The sequence below is a fragment of the Cimex lectularius genome, unplaced genomic scaffold (genome assembly GCF_000648675.2).
Source record: "Cimex lectularius strain Harlan isolate CLEC.00 unplaced genomic scaffold, Clec_2.1 scaffold335, whole genome shotgun sequence".
Lineage (NCBI taxonomy): Eukaryota > Metazoa > Arthropoda > Insecta > Hemiptera > Cimicidae > Cimex > Cimex lectularius.
Genome location: NW_019392870.1, coordinates 360719 through 383708, shown reverse-complemented (window position 1 = coordinate 383708; position 22990 = coordinate 360719). Strand labels below are relative to the sequence as shown.

Here is a 22990-nt window from a genome sequence, read left to right as displayed (position 1 = left end):
ATAATAACTTATATATCGACTAATATATAATTAAAATACATGCAAAACAAAGGCAGAAAATCATTTTTTTACAAAATTACTTAAAAAATTTAAATTAAGCTTTTAAGCAATTAAGCTCTTAAGGCTCATTGACAAGAACACTCGAACACGTGTCTAATATGTTTTGACCTATTATCACTAATAAAAGTTTCATTGAAAGATCCCCAGTCCGTGGCCTCTCTTTGATATTTACTTAAATGGAAATATTCTCAACAGAATCAAACACAAGTTAGATTGCGAAAGGAAGGGTCAAAAAGGTGGTCAAAGGAAGATAAAATTTGATTTTATAATAAAACGTTTTCCATCCAGCAGTTTTGCATATATTCTAGCAACAAATGCCTTTTTACTTGTCTTTATTACAAAAAAATCATTAATTGATATATTTATATATATAACTCACTAGACTTAATCAAAAATATAGGCTCACGTTAGCAAATTTAGCAGATGAAAATTTTGAAGGTTGTTCACATATCACAAAAGATATAACTAAATTACTCATTTAGAACATTGACGACTTCCTTCTTATATCTGTCCTTTTTTACAATTTTGGCAAAATAAATTCCATCTCGTCAATTACTTTATCAAAGCTTTTTAAAATCTTCATACAAGGCTGCAAATCCCCCCCCCTATTATTATTTTTATTTTATTTGTATTATTAATTTGTAAAGGCATTTCAAAACGTTGAATATAGTAAACATTCTCCTTAAATAATAATTTCCCGATTGGTTTGTTCCTGTCTGAAAAGAGAAGGTCGTTCTTGCAAGCGGCCTTGTACCCTATACAGCAAATTTATCATACGACATGCACAATGGTGCAACAGCTGGGAACAAGCCTTTTGCCAAAACCGTAATGTATTTTTTATGTTTGCAATCTAAAATACATCTGTATTATATAAATTTAGTGTGTTTACGACCCATTTGCTGGTGATGGTAATGTGTGGAAAACAGTTGATACATTACATTCCCAGCGGAAAGGAAAACAACAGATAAGGATAAGAGAACTAATCACAGCTATTGATTTTTTTTATTCGATTTTGTCCGAGACTGCGTTTATCTTTAAGATTGAGAGGTCAGAAAATTCAACTAAATGCTCGATGAGATGGGCAAAAATAACAACATCATAATTTTGCAATGCTCGATAGATTTTATCGTACGTCAATAATAACAACGTAATATTTTGAACATTACACTAATAAAAAAGCCCTACCATTTATATTTCATAAAATTCTCATTTAAGTGGCAATACTAGAGATAATAGTGTTATTGAAATGTCGATTGTCCACAGAAGACAGCTAATGAGGCGGTTTGTGAAATTGAGTGTAGACTTTGATTGGGAAACAGAAAACTTCCATGCGTGTGTTAAGCTGCAAATACTAGTTTATTGACGTCTAGTTAATCTCGGTTCGGCCCCATTTGTAACCGATCCCTGATGATGGTACGTTCTGTATTCAAGGTAGTTTCTAAACACTTATAATTATTAATTTCATGTTTCACAGCTCATTTTGAATTCAGGTTCGCAGACTTTTCTGCACGCTCGTTATTCGAAGTTTACCCTTCGCCCATTCGCTTGCCGGTGGTACAATTAATCATCAGTCTGCACTATCACGGTTGAATAGCGTGGTTAATAAATTTCACAGGTTTACCTGAAGTATCGTGAAATGTGTGGTCAGCTATAAAAAAACCAATGTAGAGACGGACCTAGAAACATCATTAAACACCGATAATTTAGTGTCGAGATAACCACCAGCCCAACGCTGTTTAAACCCATCATAAAAATGACACATGAATGAAAAATAACTTTCAAAGTTGGGACGAGGCTGATCTATATTCAAAACTGTTAGTACAAGCAATCCGACCATCCCTACTTAAAACGAGTACAATACATTTGACTTGGTTATTGTCCGGTTCCACTATTTACAAAAATAACATTAAGATTAGATTATGTGTATATTGGATCCGGCCTCTTTACGACCTGTGCACCCCGACTAGTATTGTTCTATTGAACATCTCCATTTTTTATCTAGAGCTCCTCGTCAAGCTTTAGGCTTTCTACCAGATCCCGAAGCTTTTTAAAGGGCTCTCGTGTGTATCCTTCAGGCCCTGGCTTTTCATCTCCCAGGATAAAGAATCTCAGCCTACCTTAGCACCAACAGAGGACATGTTCCGCTGTTTCTTCTTCTTCTTGGCAATATCTGCACAGGTTTGTTTCTGCCACTCCGAGTCTGTACATATTTCTCCGAAGTCTGCAGTGTCCAGTTAGCAGTCCAACTATAATTCTAGTCATAGCACGTCCTAGATTTAGTAGTTCTGCTGTTAGTTTCTGCGATGCTCCTTTGATAAATTTTTTCGCATGCCCCTGTCCTGGGCTACATTCCGACTGAGCGGCGGGCTTATTATTAAACCATTGTCATGGTCATCGACGTTTTCGGCAGTTTGGTAAGCCACAAAAAGGGTCAACGGCCAATACACGTTCTGAACCCTTTTGTAGCTTACCAAACTGCCAAAAACGGGGATCCATTAGACAATGATTTAATTTAGCCCTCCGCTCAATGGGAATGTTGCCCAGGGCAGAGACATGCGAAAAAATTTATCATTAGAATAAAACAATAATATTAAGCATCTTTATTAGCATAAATACTACAATATTAAAAATAGAAGAGAGAGGGAGTCACCCTGTAAAACACCTTGAGAAAAATAAAAAAATGTCTCTCGTCTTTCCAACACTAAAATTTGCATTTTCATAAAAGTATTTAATAATATTCAAAATGTGTGGTGTTTAGTGACCGGTACTCAACGATTATTCGGAGATCGTGAGATGCGGTCTGGTGTGACGTAGGGTTTAGAAAAACATTTTCTTTATCGTGCCAACGTTTCGATCTTTATTGAGATCATCTTCAGGGCTCAAAGTGTTTGTTTTCCGTGTAGATGTGTCATTCTTGTCTATCGTGTTGAGACTGCCAGTGGGCTGATCTCAATATAGATCAAAACGTTGGCACGATAAATAAAATGTTTTTCTAAACCTACATCACACCAGAACGCATCTCACGATCTCCGAATAATAATATTCAAAATGTGACTACTCAATCTCACCTTTTGTAGCTTAGTCCACAATAAACCATGTCTTACTCTATCAAATGCTCTACCGAGATCTACCAAAATTACGTGTAAATTTCATTTCTCGATTGTACATGCTGTAATTAGGCTATTTAGAACGAATAGATTGTGAGAGGATGATTTTCCTTCCTGAGAGTCACCTGCTCGTCGGGAATTACTTTGTTAGAATTCGACCATTCAGCTATCTTTCTCTTTAATATAGGCGTGAACAGTTTCGTACATTTAGACGAGCTATAATTAATCTTTCCGATTTTATGTATCATATTAAATTTCCTGAGACCACTGCTTTAAGAACTTTTCGTGATTGAATATCTTTTTGAAAATATTCAGAAAATATTACTCCCAATCTGGGGTGAAGGATTTGCAAAATGCTTTGGTAATACCATCATCTGGAGATTTGCCATTTTTGCAATGAAATGTGGCCTGTGGAAGATCAATCAAGTCAATGTTCCGATCTAGAATGTAAGGCACTATTTTCCCTGTAGAAATATCGGGGTAGTCAATGGTAAGGTAATTTCTATCGAAATGTCCATTTTTCTTCTGAGATGTTACTGCTTTTATTCGGTTGTTAAACCAGTATTTTCACCTGAGCTAAGTGAATCTGAATATAACTATAGAATGGAATTTTTGACAATGGAGATTTTCTTTTCATGTTTGTAGGGTGGTCAGCTCGTCGTGTAACAAAAATAAATAAATAAAAATTTTAAAAAAATCGGTGACAGCACATCCAAAAGTGAAGTAGAATGCCATAAACATCATGAGTTATCTCAATCCGTTCAAAAAGTCACGATTTTTTAGTGTTTATTTAAGCAAAACATATTTCTCAATTTACTCCTCTCAAAAGTAACTTTTCCCAACGACTGACCCTATTTTTATATTTAGCAACGAATTTCCTTTTAGATTAGTTAACTTTTGTTTAAAAAATTATTGAAGAGTAGAGATACAAAAATAAATAAACAAAAGTCAAAAAAATCGGTGACAGCTCATCTAAATGTGAAGTAGAATGCCATAAACATCATGAGTTATCTCAATCCGTTCAAAAAGTCACGATTTTTTAGTGTTTATTTAAGCAAAACATATTTCTGAATTTACTCCTCTCAAAAGTAACTTTTCCCAACGACTGACCCTATTTTTAGATTTAGCAACGAATTTCCTTTTAGATTAGTTAACTTTTGTTTAAAAAATTATTGAAGAGTAGAGATCAGTATTATGGTCAAGGAACCAACCCAAAAATTGGTAATTGTTAGTTTTTATAAAGTAACTGTTAGTTGATCGTTGTTAATTTGTTGGAAAATATAGGCCCTGATGATGACCTTGAAGCCCGGGTCGAAAGCTTGGCATAGTTGGAATTTTGTTGTTTCAAAAATTGCCAGTTTCTTACAAAATAACTGCACAAACATTACGAAATTTGCGAAATGGTAATTTTGGATCAACTTCTTTAAATCGGAGCTCCTTTACATTACATTTCTTAAATGTCAAACCAGCTAAAAACTTCAACATTTTATGAGCTTTAATACGGTCTATTCGAAACCTCGGCTATTTTTATTTTTTGATAGGCAATTTCAGTAGGAAGTTGGGAAAGCGTGGTCCGGAACGTATACTGGGAACTAAATGCATGGCCCAAGAATTGATCGGGTTTTTAGTTTGAAAAACAATTGTTCTTTACAAATAAATTATTTCGAATTTATTAGCTAATTTTTTTTTTTAAATAATTTGTAGTACATTACAACTACCTTAAAGTAGGTAACAAGTAACAGTAAGCAAGGTAATTAAAACAAGACAAAATTTAAAAAATCAAGAGTGGAGAAAACACCCATTAGTATTACTCCAATGTTACAATAATATTGTTTGTTCAATTTATACGTGTGTCATTATCACTTTCACTGTCATCACCATCACTTCCTAGGAGATCTCGCGGCCATTGTCTCTTCAGTCGGCGGGGAGGGTTTGAGGGGATTCGTCGGGATGCGAGGTTTCTGATGTGTTGGTTTACGTTAGTTGGGAGGTTTTTATGAAATTTACGGTAACGGAATCGTATTTCATCTTGTACGAAAGGAATATGTAAATCTGTATGTGTAGTTCTAGTATTTTTCGTAGTATTATAGACTGGGCAGTTTGAATGCGGTGGATATTGGAATGTTTGGCTGAACCCCACACTTCCAGTCCGTAAGTCCAAATCGGCTTAACTATGGTGTTGTAAAGCAGCCTTTTATTTTTGAGAGGTAAATTAGAGCGTTTGTCAAGAAGTCGTGCAAGAACTCTAAATCGTGTCATAACCTCCTGACGTTTCAGTCTTGTAATTATTAATTTAAATGCCCGATCAACCCTTGTGCAAATCTTAACTTTTGAACGGATTGAGATAAATCCATGAGGTTTACGGCATTCTACTCCACTTTTAGATGTACTGCACCGAATCTTTTTAACAAACGAGCTAACTCTATATTAAATACGCTTCAAAAGTGTAATTCGATTTTTTTAACTGCTTACATTGTTTATTAAGTTCTCTCTTCGATAGCCGACAGTTTCGGTAAAACTGGGAAGTTGATCTTCAATTTATCACAAAGTAAATTAACTTTCCGGATGGGAAGATTTGAATTATGTTAACATTCCCGATTTTTCAGAGCATTCCTTTATCGCTAAGGCGGAATTGTTCTATCAATCGCGCTATTATTGAAATATGTTCTTCTTGAACTGGAGAGGTTGAATCAATTACATCACACCTCTCCATCACTTTTTCCAGAAACGGGTGTAATTAATGTCATTTAAGTACGTTTGTTTAAAACAATTTCGTAACCGGCCCACGGGGCTTCGTGTAGGCGAGAGGAGGAACCGTCGCTTAGCATTAAAGAAAACCCGGGTCCTTGGCCCTGTTACATGGCCATGAAACCGTTCAGTGTACATTAGTTTCACCAGTGGAAAACTGCAATTGTAGTAAAAACTCATTAGCCCATTTCTGAGTCGATTAAGCCGTGCCTAGCCCCAAATCCCAAACACGCAAACTGTGAATTTCATAACGCCGTTTTTGCCTCATGCAACATTGCTCTGTCGTTCTCAAAATTCTGTCATGTTCAATTTAGGAATTCCAAGAGAAAACAATAGTAATTGCACCTTTTTATCGTCTGTTCTTCAAAGAGAAATGCTAAATTATGAAACAATTTAAAAGTGCAAGTAACATTTTCATCCTCATCTGCACGTTATTGCAGTTTCAGACTTCTTGCAATATGTTGTCGAAAATAACTTAATTTCACAAGCCGTGTACAGTTTCTGTAAATTAATATACAGTACGGGAGACCAACATGTCTCCTGTACAAATTAAAACATGTCCTTGCAAATACTTTGTACATAATCCTTCGTTCCTACCAAACAGAACAATTCTCCCATCTCCCCTGGAGACCGTTTGCCCATCAGCACTGCAAGGAACTTAGTTCTGTTGTGCTTTGTCAATTTTCTAGAAAATATTTTTATGGTTCATCACACAACAGACTGTCCTCGCTGTTTTCTGGTAGATCAAAATGAACGAAGACGACCAGCAGGAAGGATACTGCCAACTTTTGTTCGCATTTTCTAGCAAAAAGGAAACTTGCTTGTTCAAAATAATGTTGTCAATTATGTTATCCTTTGTATACTACTAAATAATAAAATATTATTAAATGAACGCTATACAATGTGATACAAACATTAGTCTAAAACAATTTTTAAAAACCCCATAATGTACAATTCTAAGATATTTTGTTGAGACTTGCGAGAAGACAAACCAATAGTTAATATATTAAATAATGAATTTTCTTGAAAACATTTTTTATATACAAGAAAATCCATATAAATGGGGACATTTTTTAGTTAATGGTTCGGACTAATGACTTTAACAAGAAATGCGATAGCTCAAATTGATGTTCAATTGATATCATTTGAAATATCACTGTATTTTAAGGACGACGGACTTCATACGAACAATTTTGGTATTCAAATGTATTTGGTAATCAATGCTACCTTGCTCAAATTATGAGCTATTTTTAACAGTCCTCTTCAGATGAGCACACCTAAATAAACTTTTAAAAACAGAAAGGAATTGGAAATTTAAAAAAAAAATCAATAGTTTAAATTTTAAATAACATTTTTTATTAATTTTTGAAGACTAATTAATACTTTTTGTTTTGAATGAGTTAACTTTGCTTAAAAGTAAAACAATACAATTTTTAAATAAAAAACCATATTTATACAATTTTGCAAAAAAAAAAAATATTTAAAAATATAAACACAAATATAATAAAGTACATTATATATTACAAAAACATTAAGATTTACAATGTACAAATTTGAGCGTTAAGACATTTTTTTTTGCAGTAAGTAAGGCATAAAAGTTACAAAGCAATAAATATACAATTTGTTCAATTCCAACAGAATATAACATGTTTTAGCACATAAAAAAAAAGAAACTGTTTTATTATTTCAGTTTTTTCTACTTCAAATTACGAGTATAAAACCAAAATTTTTGAAATCGATAATAAATTTTGAAATAGTGGAAGAAAACAATTCTTCCATGTTTTAACATATTATAATATCCAAATTTACAATAATAAACATTTGTTTATATAACAACTTTTAAATACTTTTATAATATATTCTTTTTACTACAAGTATAAACTCGGTTTTTTATAAAAAGCTTCAGAATACTGCATTTTTTTTTTAGTTGAATGGAATTTCATTTATTACAGATCACGGGACAACATTCGACTTTTTAACGGATATAAAATTAAAGGACGTCATAAATTATTAGATCACCGGCAGATTCTAAGAACTGGTGGAATACCAGTTTTTAACAGTGAGTCAAGGCGAACCCATTCAGAATTATCAGTCGAACTGACAACAAATCTACCCGAGACAAAACGAGTTTGTAGGCCATTCAGCTCGAAACCAAACAGTGTCAGTCGTAGTTCAGACATTCCTTTGAAATTATTTAAGGCCGGCTCTTAGGCCTGATAAAAACGTCTTTTATACATGTATAATTGAACAATTAAATATCACAATTCATTCAACACGACAATTATGAGATATCAAACTAGTCGAAATTAATTTCCTGTCTTTCGATTAAACGAAGGAAAAACATCAAATAAAATTCCACTCAACAATTATAACCACAGCCTAAAATGATATTGAATTTCTTATTCAACTGATACATTTATATTCTCGTCCTAAAACATCAATCAGTAGGAATATCTGTTTCAAACGCTAAAGTGATCAATCTGGTTCACACGAAAACATTTTTTTAAGCTCAAGTTTATTTTATATGTAGAAAGATGCTAAACACAAACACTGTTAATTCAATTTTATTGGCGTTTTTGTTTTAAACCTCTTCAGAGTTCAGAATAAGAATCTTATAAGTTTCACCGAATTTCTTTAATACTTGCGAGTACGAGGTCAAGTTGCAATTTATACCATTAGAAACGATCCTCATTTATTTTATCGAAAAAGTATTAGCTATCAAGCATTTAATTAAACCGTAGTTAAAATTAAAAAATAGATATATAACAATAATAAAGGTTAATATTTCAAAAGGCCGAATCACTAAATTTAATGATTTCTTACCAATTTATCAATATGTCAACCAAATCAATCACTCCTCTATTCAACCTTACAAATTCCACTTTTTGCTCAGAATTTAAAAAACCTGGCAAAAAAGTTTGTAAAATTCTCTTTCTTTAATATTTCAGGTACATCTGTATTTGTTTATAATTAGGTAATAATAAATTGTAATAACGCTAATATTTACACTATGTTATAATTACATTATATTATATATAATTTCTGTATATAAATTAACTAACTTTTAATATTTCCAACCTCTTTCTAATGAACCTTTACGGTCCAATGGGTACATTTCATTTTAAAAATTTGTAGGAAATTAAAATTTCCTCTACAATTTCTCTATAAATTTTTACCAAAATTTATTCTAGAGAATTTCCTTCGACCCACTAGCATAGTTTTTGTTGTATATTTTTACTCTTTTATTAATAATACGAATGTTGATTTTTATGGCATTTCATCAACAAGGCGAGATCGGATCTCTTGCTGAACACATTTTTCATTCAAGGGCATAGTTCAAATACGCAGTATAAATAACTACAAACGCATCGAAATACAATGTTTATCTGATGACAGATTGCTCTTTTAAGAAACGACCACGAGAATTATTACGTATCAAAAGCTTAAGAAAGGTGTTGATATCAGTAATAAAAATGAAAAACTGAACTGTAAAATTTAATTTATAGATATTGCGGATAAAATGGGAAAAGCAGTCAGTAAATACGGGAACTTAATGATATTTGAACAATAAGACTTCTCCTATATTAAATATTTGATGTCTTTTAATAGTCAGAATAGAAAGTTGAAGATCTTAAAATAAGAAATGTCAAAGGTGATTAATTTCATAAACAGCTGTCGTCTAGGAAGTAATCCTAAGGAAGAAGTACCGAGTTGTGGACGTAATTTTGGCATTAACCGAATTGCATTGAATTTCGATGCTTTGGTATTCAGACGTGTGTTGTGAGTTGGCTGAGAGTAAATATCTCGAATGACTGTCCAGACGCATTGCCGATTGAAGAATGTGGACGGGTGAAAGGGTATTCCATTCAGGTTTAGAGAGGTGGACTGAGTGAAATGCCAAAAATGTCAACACCGTGACAGTCGACTACTACTCTTTTTTTGGTAACTTGGTCATTAATCCTTAATTGCAAAGCCAGTTAAACAATTAATTAAACTCAAATATTGATTTAGTATATTAAACGCTAAAATCGTTAAACATTTTAAGTACTTATTCGTTGTCGAATCGACGTACCTTGACCCTCTGTTTGTAGTGGTACTCTTTGAGATATGCTTTGAGCGGTTTGGGAAGGCGGAGCTGGCTGATTCCGTCGTAGGAGATCTTCGACGAGATGACGGCCCTGGCCAGGTGCTGGAGGGGAAAGGCGAAGTTCCTGTGGAGCGGTATCGTGAGCGTCGGCTCGAAGTACATGCAGCACGAAGGGTCCTTGTAGTGCTCGATGAGTCCGCAGACGGTCGGCGAGGAGTAGACCCCGGGGTCGTGGGAGTCGAAGCTGAACAGATGCTTCCACTGCTCTATCCTGGCGTGGAGCGACCTGCCGTACTTTCTGAAACTGACGGAAAAGAGGTATTCCTCCTGCGCCGAGTCCCGGAGGAGGAAAGTCCCTTCGGGCTTGCCGTCGAGCAGTCGCTCCGCCTCGTACCGGTTCATCTTCCCCCAGTAGAAAGAGCAGGAAGTGATCTGGAGGAGGTCCGGGACGAGGCAGTGGATGTAGTCCACTTGGGTGTGGACCACCCTCTGTGAGTCGAGCTGGGAGAGGGCGGAAAGGGCAGCGGATTGGAGGAGGGCCGTCAAGGAGTCGATGTTCATGTCCTGGACGCAGACCACCTGAATGTGCTGGCCCGGTTTGAAGCCAGGAGGAGGATCCACGCCTTCCTCGATCTCCCTGGCTCTTTCGATCCTGGCCCTCTCGTCGCAGTCGTCGAGCGAATAGTCCTCCAGCCGACGGTCCTCGTCCTCTTCCGAATCGCTGCTCTCCCGTTTGGCCTCAAAAACGACCCCCGCACCGAGGTGGTGCTCCTCCGTCCGCCGGTACCCGGTGCAGACGCACGATTCCAGGCCGATGTTGGGCTCCGCGATGTCGGGCTCGGAGCTGCAGCCGGAGCTGTTGCTGCCTGACTTCAGCCTGGCGCAGTTAAACCTCAGCACCCAATGCGGCCTTTTCTTATCCTTCTTTCTCTTGGAGGACCTCTTCTTCTTCTCCGGGAGAGCAGACGCCCCCGCCCGCGGGTTTCCGTTGTCCTCCGAACTCAAGTAAATACCGAACTCGTTACCGTTCTCTTCCTTGCGCTCGTCGAGACGTAGGTCCACGCTCTCCACCGAAATCCGGATCTCGTTCACGTCCTTCTCGTCCATTATTCCGAAAACGCCCTTCAGGTCGCTGATCTTCTGGCCCATTATCTCTTCGCGGGGCGACGACGCCCAGTACTCGCGACTGGACACCAAACGGACCAACAACAGCACATCATAACAAATCCAAAACGTCCATCTGACTTCTCACATTCGCACCCGACACAAATATCCTTCACTCCCGACTTTCACTATTTCGATCGGAATCTGTCTCGGTACGTACGACAAAGTTGACATTGACCGATCGGTCGGTTGACGCAGTCTGCGACGGGAAATCTCAACGGGGAAAATAATGGCCGTAATCTTGAATCAACAAGAGACGGAACGGCCAGCTCTTTTCTTCTCACTGACACACTCACTTGACACCATTTTAGAAAACTACCACGGCTTCTTCTATCCCGACGACTAAATCGCTCCCCACTTTCCGCTCGGCCTCCGAGTCCTGCCGTCCAGCGGCGCTCCAATGGAAGTCTAAAGGGGATTCGACAATTACACATCGAAAAGAATTATCCCAAATTTTCCATTTTTCTAGACAAACATATTGTATAAAAACATATTATTATGAAAACAGTAACTAAAAGCTTCGAATTGGAATCCTTTATCGTTTAAAAGTTTACAATTTGTCGAGAAAAAAATTTTCTATTGGAATGGGATAACGTCTTACTGCTTTACTGGCGCCGCTAGTAGCGCTGACAACAATCTTCCTGAGTTATAATAATTTTATTGTTTCTTAAATATAATTAACAATTGCAGATTAAACCTAAGGATAGGAAATAAACGGCTTACGATCCTAATGTTGACCCCAAAACAAAAAACTACTTGTATAAATAAACATTTGTTATCAACAAGGAGGTTTCAACGTTTGAAGCCATAATGAATACCCCCAAACTGGGGTGATAATATAATAATACAAATGAAACAATTAATAATGTAAATAGGCGATGGCCAAAATTAAATCTTACGTGTTCAAGATAGCGTCGTCGATAATTCTTCTTTTTCTACTCTGCGAATTTATAATTTACTACGTTGTTTTGCTTCAGGTGAGCTCCGGTATCAACAAGTGATTATTGACGTTTATCAGCGTTTTTCACCTTTTCAGTGTCGATGGCCCGATTTGGACGAAAAACGAGCGGACGATTCGATCAGAAACGACGGAAAGGAGCTGAAAGCGCTTCTGCTGGCTGACACGCATTTGTTAGGGCCGAGGAGAGGACACTGGCTCGACAAGTTGAGGAGGTGAGCCTAAAGGACTTAACATTAATTAACGACACCATCAAGTTAACACACAACGGTTATACCCTTGGTCACATACGGGAGCTCTAGCCAGAAACACTAAATAAGGAGACACAGACCAAAATACTAAGTACTCAAGGTGTCTCAGTATTACAGGGCAAATCATACCAGCCCCACTATGGCAATGAAAACAGCACTTTCACCTTTACATATTTATGTACAAAAGGCTTTTGACAGTGTCGACAGACTCATGAGATGTAAGGAAATAAAACCAGATCCCAGGAGGAGCCACCTTTTTGAGTAGAACCCTCATTTACAAAAAAGTAAAGCTAAATGTCTATGTTTTCAACTCCATACTTGTCTGGGAATGCCTAAACTGCACAATGACAGGCTGACCAACTAGCCAAAAAACGGCAACCCTTTCACTGGAGTCTGTGCTTAAGTTGGAACTAGAGGAAAATGGATTGAGAAAGAAAAAAACTGCTAAGAGATTTATAAATCTATTTATAAAGAGGAAGAAACACCTCTATCTCTCTCTCTCTCAGCAGACACAGTTTGAGGTGAATTATAGGCTTCTATACCAGCCACTACCCTCTTAATTCTCATGTTAAGAAGATGGGCAAAGCTGAGGTAGAAATATGCCGGCAATTTCAGGAAGAACCAGAGACATTGGTACATGTTCTTTGTGAATGTAATGCATTTGCCCATTGACAGCACAGCCACTTCAGTAGGGCATTTCTCGTTAATACCACAGCATCTTTTATTTAATATTGTAATAAAGGTGATGAACGTTAAAATCCAAGTAGAAAATGACATTTTGAAGGTGTTGTAACATTGATGCGAAACATATTCTGCACCCTCAGAACAAACAGCCAAATCAGATAAGTGCTTATTCCTTTAGGCCTGATAGACTGTATATAATTGATTAAGTTGAGAAGAAAATGGTTTCTATTTAGACACAAAAAATAAATTTAAAAACCTAGGATGGCACAATAAAAAAATTACTACAATTGAATTTGTACCAAAGGTCTAAACTTTAAAATCACAATCCTGAAAAGTTGTGTTTTTAGACTTATCCAATTTTGCCTCGAGGGTGCAGATTTAATCCATCCTTGTTGATTTCCTCTGGAATGAAAGCATTTATGTATTTTCAGGGAATGGCAAATGTATAGAACATTTCAAACTGCAATGACCATACACAGGCCTGATGTAGTATTTATTTTAGGTATGTATATTGAAATAGACGTATTGCTTTTTAAAATGTCATTGTCAAAACTTCATATGCAAATGTTTTATTGTAGTTCAGTAAGCCAATATATTGTTTTAGAAGTTTTTGGCTCGACAAAAGAGGAATGGACTGGAATAGTTTTCATTATGCTTTATAATAATTATAACAATAATATTTTTTTATGTTATATATTTAAAAAAATAAATCAGGGATAAGGTGAATTTGAAAGAAAGAAAAACACTCTAATAATTAACTTCCTTTCCATAATTTGATGGCCCTGAATCACAAATTCTATCCAGAAAATCCACATTCTCAACTTCCTTTGAGTTCAATAAATTTGCCTTTGATCATAGAAAATTTCCCAAAATTACGTCCCCCACTCTGTCACAATCGTATAAAATCAGCAGAATAAAAATTCGCTTTTTACAACAATTTCACACAACACCAATATGACACCACAGGAATAGGACCACACTTTATCTGAGTATGAAATTCTTGGTATCAAAGTTTATATGTAAGTACATCTGTATTGTATTTTTCCAATTAACATATGTTTTAAAACAAATTTAAAAAAAATTCACTCAGTCCCTGAAGATGAACCAAATAAAGGTTGAAACGTGTAATAAAAAAGGTGTTTTTCTAAGCTACCTCATTCTTGGCGGCTCCTCATAAATTCAACAATTATAATTTTTAATGTTGTAAGATGTTTATATTTGTTAACAAGGTAAACATTAGAATGAATACATAGTTTCAAATTCTGGCAAAGGGGATATATGCTTCAAAAGCATTTTTTCTTTCTTTCAAATTTGCCTTATCCAGGTTTTTTTTACTAAACTTTTTAAACTAAGGCTGATATCAATCAAATTATGATAATTCATCAAAGTATTTTGCAAAAGATTTTAACTCTGTTTACTTTCTTCAATTCCTTCATTACTTTATTTATATTATTTTGTACGTATGTATTACATATTATAGATTATTTAGCTTGAATTTTTTACTTGATATTTATTCCTTTCTGTTTCTTCAATCCGGGTTTAGTTTTTTTTTAATTTTTTTTTTTTTTTTTTTTTTTTATTCTTCAACCTTAAAGCTTAAATTAGGATCTGACAGTTTTGATCACCAATCCTTTCTGTTGATTAGGAGATATTTTTGATGAAGGCTTGTGGTGCAGTGATGCCGAATTCAAAACTTATGTAGAGAGGTTCAAGTCATTGTTTTACGTTCCAACAGGGACCAAGCTATACGTTGTAGTAGGAAATCACGATATCGGATTTCATTATGGGTAATGGTATTTATCATATATAGCACATTAACGCTTAATAATTATTTGTTCTTACTAACAGGATTAGCCCTTATCTGCATAAACGATTCACAGATGCATTCAATGCCCCTTCAGTACGAATGCTGACAATAGAGGGAAACCATTTTGTCTTGATCAACAGCATGGCTATGGAGGGTGACAGGTGTTTTCTATGTAGGCCGGCTGAAATTCAAATAGGAAATATTGCCAGTATGCAATTTTATACTTAAAAAAAAAAATCATAATTAAGTTTTACTTATTCTGACGTTGTGATTGAACAGAAAAGTTAAAGTGTGCCAGAGGTTCAGGCCCTTGCCCAAAATCAGTTGACATTAAGCAGTACAGCAGACCTATTTTACTTCAGGTAAAAACATAACTTTTTTAATTTTATGTATGTGTGTGTTTGTTTCAATGTATTAATTTTTTTAGCACTTCCCACTTTATAGAGAATCTGATGAGGGGTGCAACGAAATTGATGAAGCACCTGAGGATGAAAAAAGGCAGAAATTTAGAGAAAGATGGGAATGCCTTTCTAAAGAGTCATCTTACATGGTAAAAACACACCAGTTGACAATAATAATTAAACATTAATAAATCTATTGTTGTAGCTTTTAGAAACATTAAATCCCCGCTTAGTCATAACAGGGCACACCCATCACGGCTGCAGAAGGTACCATGATGGGTATGACACTCATGAGTTTACAATTCCTTCCTTTAGCTGGAGAAATAAAGACAACCCTTCTTTTATGTTGGTAAGTTGTAATGTGTTTTCGACATATTGTGGCATACTTTTACATTTTGATCAAAATTTTAGGTATCTGCCTTTTCACTACAATCATTTTTTAATATAATTTGGTTAGTGTTAATTAAAAAAGACCACTTTGGGAGAAAAAAAAAAGAATAAAACAAGCTCTTTTATACATAAATCTAAAATATTTCATTGTGATATTAAAAAATGTATGGTAGGGATTAAGGCCACTTGCTTTCCTACACATTTTTTTTCCCCATACTCCTGAATAATTTACTAATAAAGTCATGCAGAATTAAATTTCAAATTTCTACCCAAGTTCTAGGCACTTGACAGGCTCAATAACGCTCTGTGGTAACAGCTGTTAACTATGCTGGCCCTCTGGGGTGTAAACTCATTTCCACCAACTCCTTTTTACAGTCTCAGTACTAACTTTACTCCTGCTGAACTGCGCTAACCTTTACCTGCCCTGTTCGAAGTCTCTGAAGTAGGAGTTTCTAAAAATATGCAACTGAATAAATTTGTCACCTAGTACACCTGGCCCTTCGGTGACCCAATCCTTGTCTGCGAGCTCACCTTTATTTTTCTCAGTACTGATGGATAGCCTGATGGACCACTGTTTTAGGCAAATTCAAAACTTCTTTTATCTCCAACCAGTCTTCACTGGCTAATTTTTGGGTATTATCCTCAAATATACAAAATACATAAGCAAGACACCCTACTAAGCATTTAAAATAGTTTTTCCACTAATGAAATTCTTGCAGAAAATATTTCTATTAAAAAAAAAATTGTCGAAAAAGCAGGTATTTAAAAAATAGATCAAAATTTCCGTGCCATTTTTTTTTTTAATCAATGAAATTGGTAGTATTTAAACAAAAATTGTTTGTTCAGTTGGTCATCACGCCAAACAATTATTCAATTGAGAAGTGCCACATGCCGAAGGAGTCAACGGTTATCTTTTTATATTGTGTCGGCTTCCTTTCCATCATAGTGTATGCAGCTCTTTCGTATAAAAGGATATGCCGAAGGAATAGGATTTTCAAAATGCATTAAAGTAAGATTTTCAAAAACTTTCCAGGGTATTTTCAAAAATTTGTGCTTTTTATTTTCATAAAGTATCACAGCTGAAACTACATTGTTACTATATTCATTAATTTATGTTACTATAATTCATATTATAAACATCTTTCATTTTCTTTTTATAATTTAAACTTAATATTAGAAAGAAACAACATTAATTCTCCAAGTTGTATAAAATTTATTAAATTGTGAGATTTCTTCTTGCGATCTATAGGGTGATGGCTTATAACTTAGTCATTTCAAGTTATTTTCATTACATTAGAAACCCACCACTGAAGATGGCGAAAGGTCAAAATGCATCTAACAGACAGCAAGGATAGGCAGACCAAAATGATCAGAAACAACCAACCTGTAAAAAAAAAAACATTATTAGCACATTATTAGGTTATTTATTATTTGCACAATAAAAGTATTTTGTTTTATAGGTTTGTAATTTACAGTATTAATTAATCAAAAAATATAAATAAATAAAAAAAGAACAGAAATATCTAGTTCATGAAGTCAAGTTAAAGATAAACATATATCATTATTTTATGTGAGACTGAGAGTGAAAAGACAAAGACCATTTCTAAAATAATAATAACAATAAAATTCATTGAAGCCAATATTAAATTGTGTCCCTTTCATATTTTTATGGAGTGTAGTGAATTTCTAAAGATATTTTAACAAATAGATTGGAATAATAATTGTATTAAATCCCAAAATTAGGTTTAGAGTTGAAAATTTTCCAAATAGTATATGGAAAAAACAAATAATTGGTATTTTTTTGGAAATTCATGTGTTTTAGTGCTTTCTAAAGGAACCCTGGTTTTAGAATTTTAAATTGTTATACGGTTATATATTTTATCGAAAGATTCAGAAAATGAAGTATGCAGTGAAAATTAAAAGTTACTTAATTGCTAGATAATATTTTAGAAAGAAGGAATTAGCAAAGAATTATAGAACAATAAAACATGCAATAGTCAAATGGGGTCCAATGGGAAATATAGAATATTTTTAAACTTCCATTTACAAAGAGTAGAACATTTAAAATTTATGGGGTGTCAGTGGCTGCAACAGTTAGAAAGTTAGTAATGACATGGTGTGGCGACTCATCACTGTAAGGTCCGGGCTTGTAAATCCAGCGGTCCTTCATTCAAACCCGATATACAATTTTTTTCAAAAACACAAGCACCCCCGAGGGTTCATATAACTCATAGTTGAAATATCCTCCTAAAAAGCAAATAAATAAAATACAAAATTTATTCAGATAGAACTTATTTTAGAAACAATCGTCAACAAGTTGTTACTTTTTTATCATACTGCAATTTGTTTGTATACACTTAAAATTTATTTAAATCCAGGGTTCCAAAATGATTATTGTTACCATTCAACGATCCGAATTGTGCCAAGTTTTGTTAACCAAAAATTGTCAAATTTGTAATCCAAAGTACTTCCTTACAACTTCCCAAATTAAATACCAACTTTTTTATAATCTACTAAAATATATATATAACCATTCTGTTTACCTGGTATTTATTTATTGCCGAAGTGCGAAACTGAAAATTTAGTCATACTCTTGATATAGTTTTAATATATCTTTGCCAAGTAAACTTTTTAATTTTAATTTTTTTTTTAAATCAAATTAATACTTTAAAGCAAAAGTTGGTTTTAAGGTAAAAATATATTAGTTACACATATCTCTGGAAAGCGGTAACATAATAAATCTATTTATCTATTGTTGTTTAAGTTGTTAAATGTAATATTTAAAAAATGCTACCTTAATAAATCTACCTTTGAAATGATTTATTAATAATTTTAGTTAAAATGTAAATAGCATGTCTGTTTGTTTAAAGCAAAAAATAAACATAAGCTTCTATGAGCAATAAGAAATCTTATGAACCAAGTTCTGCAAGTTTTTATTTTATGTTTTTTTAACAAAGCTTACATATAAATGTATTGGTGTTTTGATATTAACTTAAAGAGATATTTATAAATAATTTTTAAAGAGTTAATTTTTAAAAAAACTTTTATCAAAGGGGAAAAAGGCACAACCCTTGAATATTGTAATATGATCAACTTCTATCTTTTGTACCATTTAGGTGACATTTGATGTTGCAACATTTTTCCTGCCTTTTTCCGTGTGAGTACCTAATAATAAAAGTATAAAATTAAAAACTATGCATTTGTATTCTATTGTTGTGATAATATGTGATATCATGAAATATAATTTTAAAAATACAATCTTTATCTTGTATATACTAAAAAATACTTCTTTATATACCTTCTATTTTTCATGGCTGTTATACTTTCAACGCTTTTGTGGAAAACCCTATCTTTATAATAAAATGTCTTTGTTACTTGAATAAAAAGGTGTTTTAATGAATTCAAGCTTTATTATTTTTATACTACCTAACAACAACCCACATTTTATTAAGACTTACAACAAATAATAAAATCATTGTTAAAAGTTACATAGGTAGACCATGTAGGAGCCGGCCTCTTTATGATCTGCGCATGCGACCAGTATTGATCTATTGAGCTTTTTTTTCTTTTTTCTTGAGCTTCTGGTTAAGCTTGAGGCTTTTTCTTCTTCTTCTTCTTGGCAATATCTGCACAGGCTAGTCTCTGCCCCTTCGAGTCTATACATATGCCTCTGGAGTCTGCAGTGTTAAATGTTACATGAACATTTTTTTTGCATCGATATAAAAATTGACGTTTAAAATTTAATTATAACATCGCTTTTTATTAATAAAAAGATGGCCGCTACCACAGCATTGTAGTGTTTACATGGCAGAGTTATATGCGATTTGGCATGCACTTGAGGGGATTCGAGTCTCTAGAGGCTCTGCTTATCTTGTTTGAGCAGAGTGCTAATAAGTTAATAAATTTTTTCATAATCATTACTGATCCCCTTCCTCTGCTGACCCTCTCATGCTCTTGGCGAGATTACAAAAGCTGGAGCATCTCGGCAAAACAGTGGTAGTTGTACCCCGGACAAATAGGTCTGAAAGGTAACGAAAAAAGTAGATGAGGCAGCGTAGGCTGGGACATTCCAACCTCCACATAACCACCATGTCTCAGCCCCCTGACGCTAAAAATATAATACAAAACATGATTAAAAGAATGTGGCAGCATTGGTAGGCTGAATTGACAGAGAATCAAGAGCAATCTTGATAGGTGGCCCTCAGAGGACTTGATGCTTAGACAAAGGGTCAAAGTAGGCCATGTGACATTGACACTTACTTTTTGGCTTGGGTGTAAGGTATATAGAGAAAGGGTGCAATTCCTTGACTCCATTTAGAATATAACATTAAACAAAACCTTTATCATGCAATAGCAGTACAGTGGAGGAATTTAATAGAGACAGATTTATCTACACTGATGAGGTGAAAATAACAATAGAATCTACTTAAATCATGATGATATATGACAGCAAATTTATTTGGGGCATATCACTTAATTCACATCCTAGCAATACCCTGTTTTTCTTGATATGTTGGGAGGTAAAGGAATCTACACATTTCACTCGCAAGTTCCTACTGTCAAGAAAATGTTTTTCATAAATACATGAATAAGGAAATTCACTAAAACAGAAAATCATTTAGTGATAGATTAAAATTTAACAAACAATTTATTCTATAACTAAATGATTTTCTAGTTATTTGGTGAATTGTCTTTCAAACCATCGTAATTAAATAATTTATAATAAAAGATGAATTTCTGATATTGTTTTATTTATTTTTCATCTGTGTATTTTTATTTAATAAGAGTACTTTATTTATATTAGTAAAAGTACATATAATTACTACAAATTTTTTATCTTATTTTTAACATTTTGTGCAATAAAATTATAAACCATGTTGGAAAAAAATTTACTACCGCAGTCGGTAGGACTCGAACCTACGCTCCCAGAGGGAATCTGATTTCTAGTCAGACGCCTTAACCACTCGGCCACGACTGCTTCATACCTTCTCCCTCATAGAAGTTCATTATACCTTCGTATACATTAATTTACTTTGAAAATTCTTTTCCTTTAAATACAATAATTTATGGTAAAAACAGTAAAATTATACGATAAAATGTAAAAACAATAACGAATAAATTTAACCTTTTCATTTTTTTTGTTTTAATTTTTAATTACGGCTTTTTTTCTATTGAGATCGTCAAGTAAAAAAAAGATTCTTCTAATAAATTGATTCCAGTGTATATTCTAAAAATAGTTTAGACCTTAAAAAATTCAGGAAATTTGTGTTAAAAAAAAAAAATTTAAGCAATACAAAACAAAAACCACCTTTTATATCACTCTAAATTTAATTCACTAGTTTCGTGGTCCGTTTGACCAATTAAATTCAAAATTGGTTGAAAATACAAAAGGTGTGGTTGAGATGGGAAGTTGGTGTCCGAGTGGATCGAGGTCACGATAGCTCAAGTGGTAGAGCAGCGGCGTATCTAGCCGAAGATCGTGGGTTCGAATCCCACTCGTGCCATTGACTTTTTTATCTCAACTATAAACCTTAATTAATTCTAAATTTAATGTTGAATCAATATTTAATTCACCGATTTTCCTGGTCAGTCTATCCTCGACTGTTGGGTCTTTCCGATGCCATGTCTTTGTCTCATTACTTTGAGTAAGAACTCTATAAAAAAGGTGAATTGTGACATTCTCACCCACCCTTCATAATTATTAATCTAATCATGTTTTTTTATTGTTTTCAAATAAAAACTGAACATTATTATTTATAGAAATGTGTTAACTAATTATCTATAGAAAACTATTGTGAATAGTTTTAAGAAATGTGTTAACTAAGGATTAAAACACAGGAGGATTTCTCAAAATCCTCAAGGGTCAACATTTTACTTATTTTTGTATGGTGTTATTTTCTTCACATCCTATATGTATTTGTAAAATTTAAACAATGTTTATAAATTCCAATTCTTGAAGATGATCTCAATAAAGATCGAAACGTTGGCACGATAAAGAAAATGTTTTTCTAAAGCCTACGTCACACCAGACTGCATCTCAAGATCTTCAAATAATCATTTTATTATTATTATTTTTTATTCATTTATTTAATTTTTACAAACATCGATTTCTTTAAATTTTTATTTGTGGACCAAAATTTGCACCACACTGAATCATCTCCATTTTTTCTAGTAATGTAATAAATATTTTTACGATATCACAATAAATCGAACAACATAAAACTAAAAGACTTGATTCAGTCCCAACATTGCCAAGAAGTGTGTGGTGATTAGTGACCGTTAATCGATAATTATTCAGAAATAGTGAGATGCGGTCTGGTGTGATGTAGGTTTCAGAAAAACATTTTCTTTATCGTGCCAACGTTTCTATCTTTAGTTATTCAGATATCGTGAGATGCGGTCGGGTGTGATGTAGGTTTCAGAAAAACATTTTCTTTATCGTGCCACGTTTCGATCTTTTATTGAGATCATCTTCAGGGCTCAAAGTGTTTGTCTTCGGTGTAATTGTGCCATCCTTGCGTGTCGTGTTGAGAGTGCCCTTTCTGAAATCTACATCACACCTGACCGCATCTCACGATATCTGAATAACTATCGATTAACGGTCACTAATCTCTACACGTTTCGATCTTTATTTAGAAATCGTGAGATGCGGTGTGATGTAGGTTTCAGAAAAACATTTTCTTTATCGTGCCAACGTTTCGATCTTTATTGAGATCATCTTCAGGGCCTGGGATTTACAAACATTGTTTNCCTGAAGATGATCTCAATAAAGATCGAAACGTTGGCACGATAAAGAAAATGTTTTTCTGAAACCTACATCACACCAGACCGCATCTCACGATTTCTGAATAATTGCCAAGAAGTGTACAGGACAAACTTTGAGTAATAAGTTATTAAAAAGGTGAATCGACATACTCATCCACCCTTCATAATTATTAATCTAATCATATCATTGAAAATTTATTGTTTGCAAATAAAAACTGAACATTATTATTTATAAAATGTGCGAAAAGTAAAAATAGAAGTAGCCAGAGTATATTTGTATTATAAAACTAGGCAAATGTTATAATAATAAAGAAGAAAATAAAAAACATAAATAGCTTTACACGGTTGTTTTTCAGTTCGCAGGGTTTTAAAACATAATTTAAATAATTTTGTATGAAATCTTTCGAAAACTGGAAAAAAAATATTTCGCCCCCGGGTGGGCTCGAACCACCAACCTTTCGGTTAACAGCCGAACGCGCTAGCCGATTGCGCCACGGAGGCCACACTTGCCAACGCGCTTACAACGCTACATCAACCGATCCGAATTAAATCATTACATTGATCATGA

At 34.0% G+C, this 22990-nt stretch overlaps 2 protein-coding genes and 2 non-coding genes across 6 annotated transcripts; 1 reads left to right on the top strand and 3 right to left on the bottom strand.

Moving 5' to 3' along the window:
* Positions 1–7830: 7830 nt before the first annotated feature.
* Positions 7831–11604, bottom strand: LOC106672422 (suppressor of cytokine signaling 5-like). The gene has a single exon (XM_014403829.2). It carries the CDS (start codon positions 11149–11151, stop codon positions 9964–9966), a length of 1188 nt encoding a protein of 395 aa, XP_014259315.1. The 5' UTR covers positions 11152–11604; the 3' UTR covers positions 7831–9963.
* A 126-nt stretch (positions 11605–11730) lies between these two features.
* On the top strand, positions 11731–18915 carry LOC106672423 (metallophosphoesterase 1). Of its 3 annotated transcripts, XM_014403830.2 has the most exons (10): positions 11731–12143; positions 12203–12339; positions 13491–13561; positions 14705–14846; positions 14908–15074; positions 15146–15228; positions 15294–15416; positions 15473–15616; positions 16504–16666; positions 18774–18915. In XM_014403830.2, the coding sequence occupies exons 1-9, from the start codon at positions 12045–12047 to the stop codon at positions 16663–16665; spliced, it is 1128 nt and encodes a 375-aa protein (XP_014259316.1). In that variant the 5' UTR covers positions 11731–12044; the 3' UTR covers position 16666; positions 18774–18915. The 3 variants fall into 3 exon arrangements, with proteins under 3 accessions (XP_014259316.1, XP_014259319.1, XP_024084654.1); XM_014403833.2 differs by lacking the exon at positions 16504–16666; XM_024228886.1 differs by lacking the exon at positions 18774–18915 and having other exon boundaries at positions 16504–17015.
* Positions 18916–20553: 1638 nt separating this feature from the next.
* Trnas-aga lies at positions 20554–20635 on the bottom strand. The gene has a single exon. It is a non-coding gene; the product is annotated as a tRNA-Ser (tRNA).
* Positions 20636–22849: 2214 nt separating this feature from the next.
* Positions 22850–22923, bottom strand: Trnan-guu. The gene has a single exon. It is a non-coding gene; the product is annotated as a tRNA-Asn (tRNA).
* Between the last annotated feature and the right edge of the window lie 67 nt (positions 22924–22990).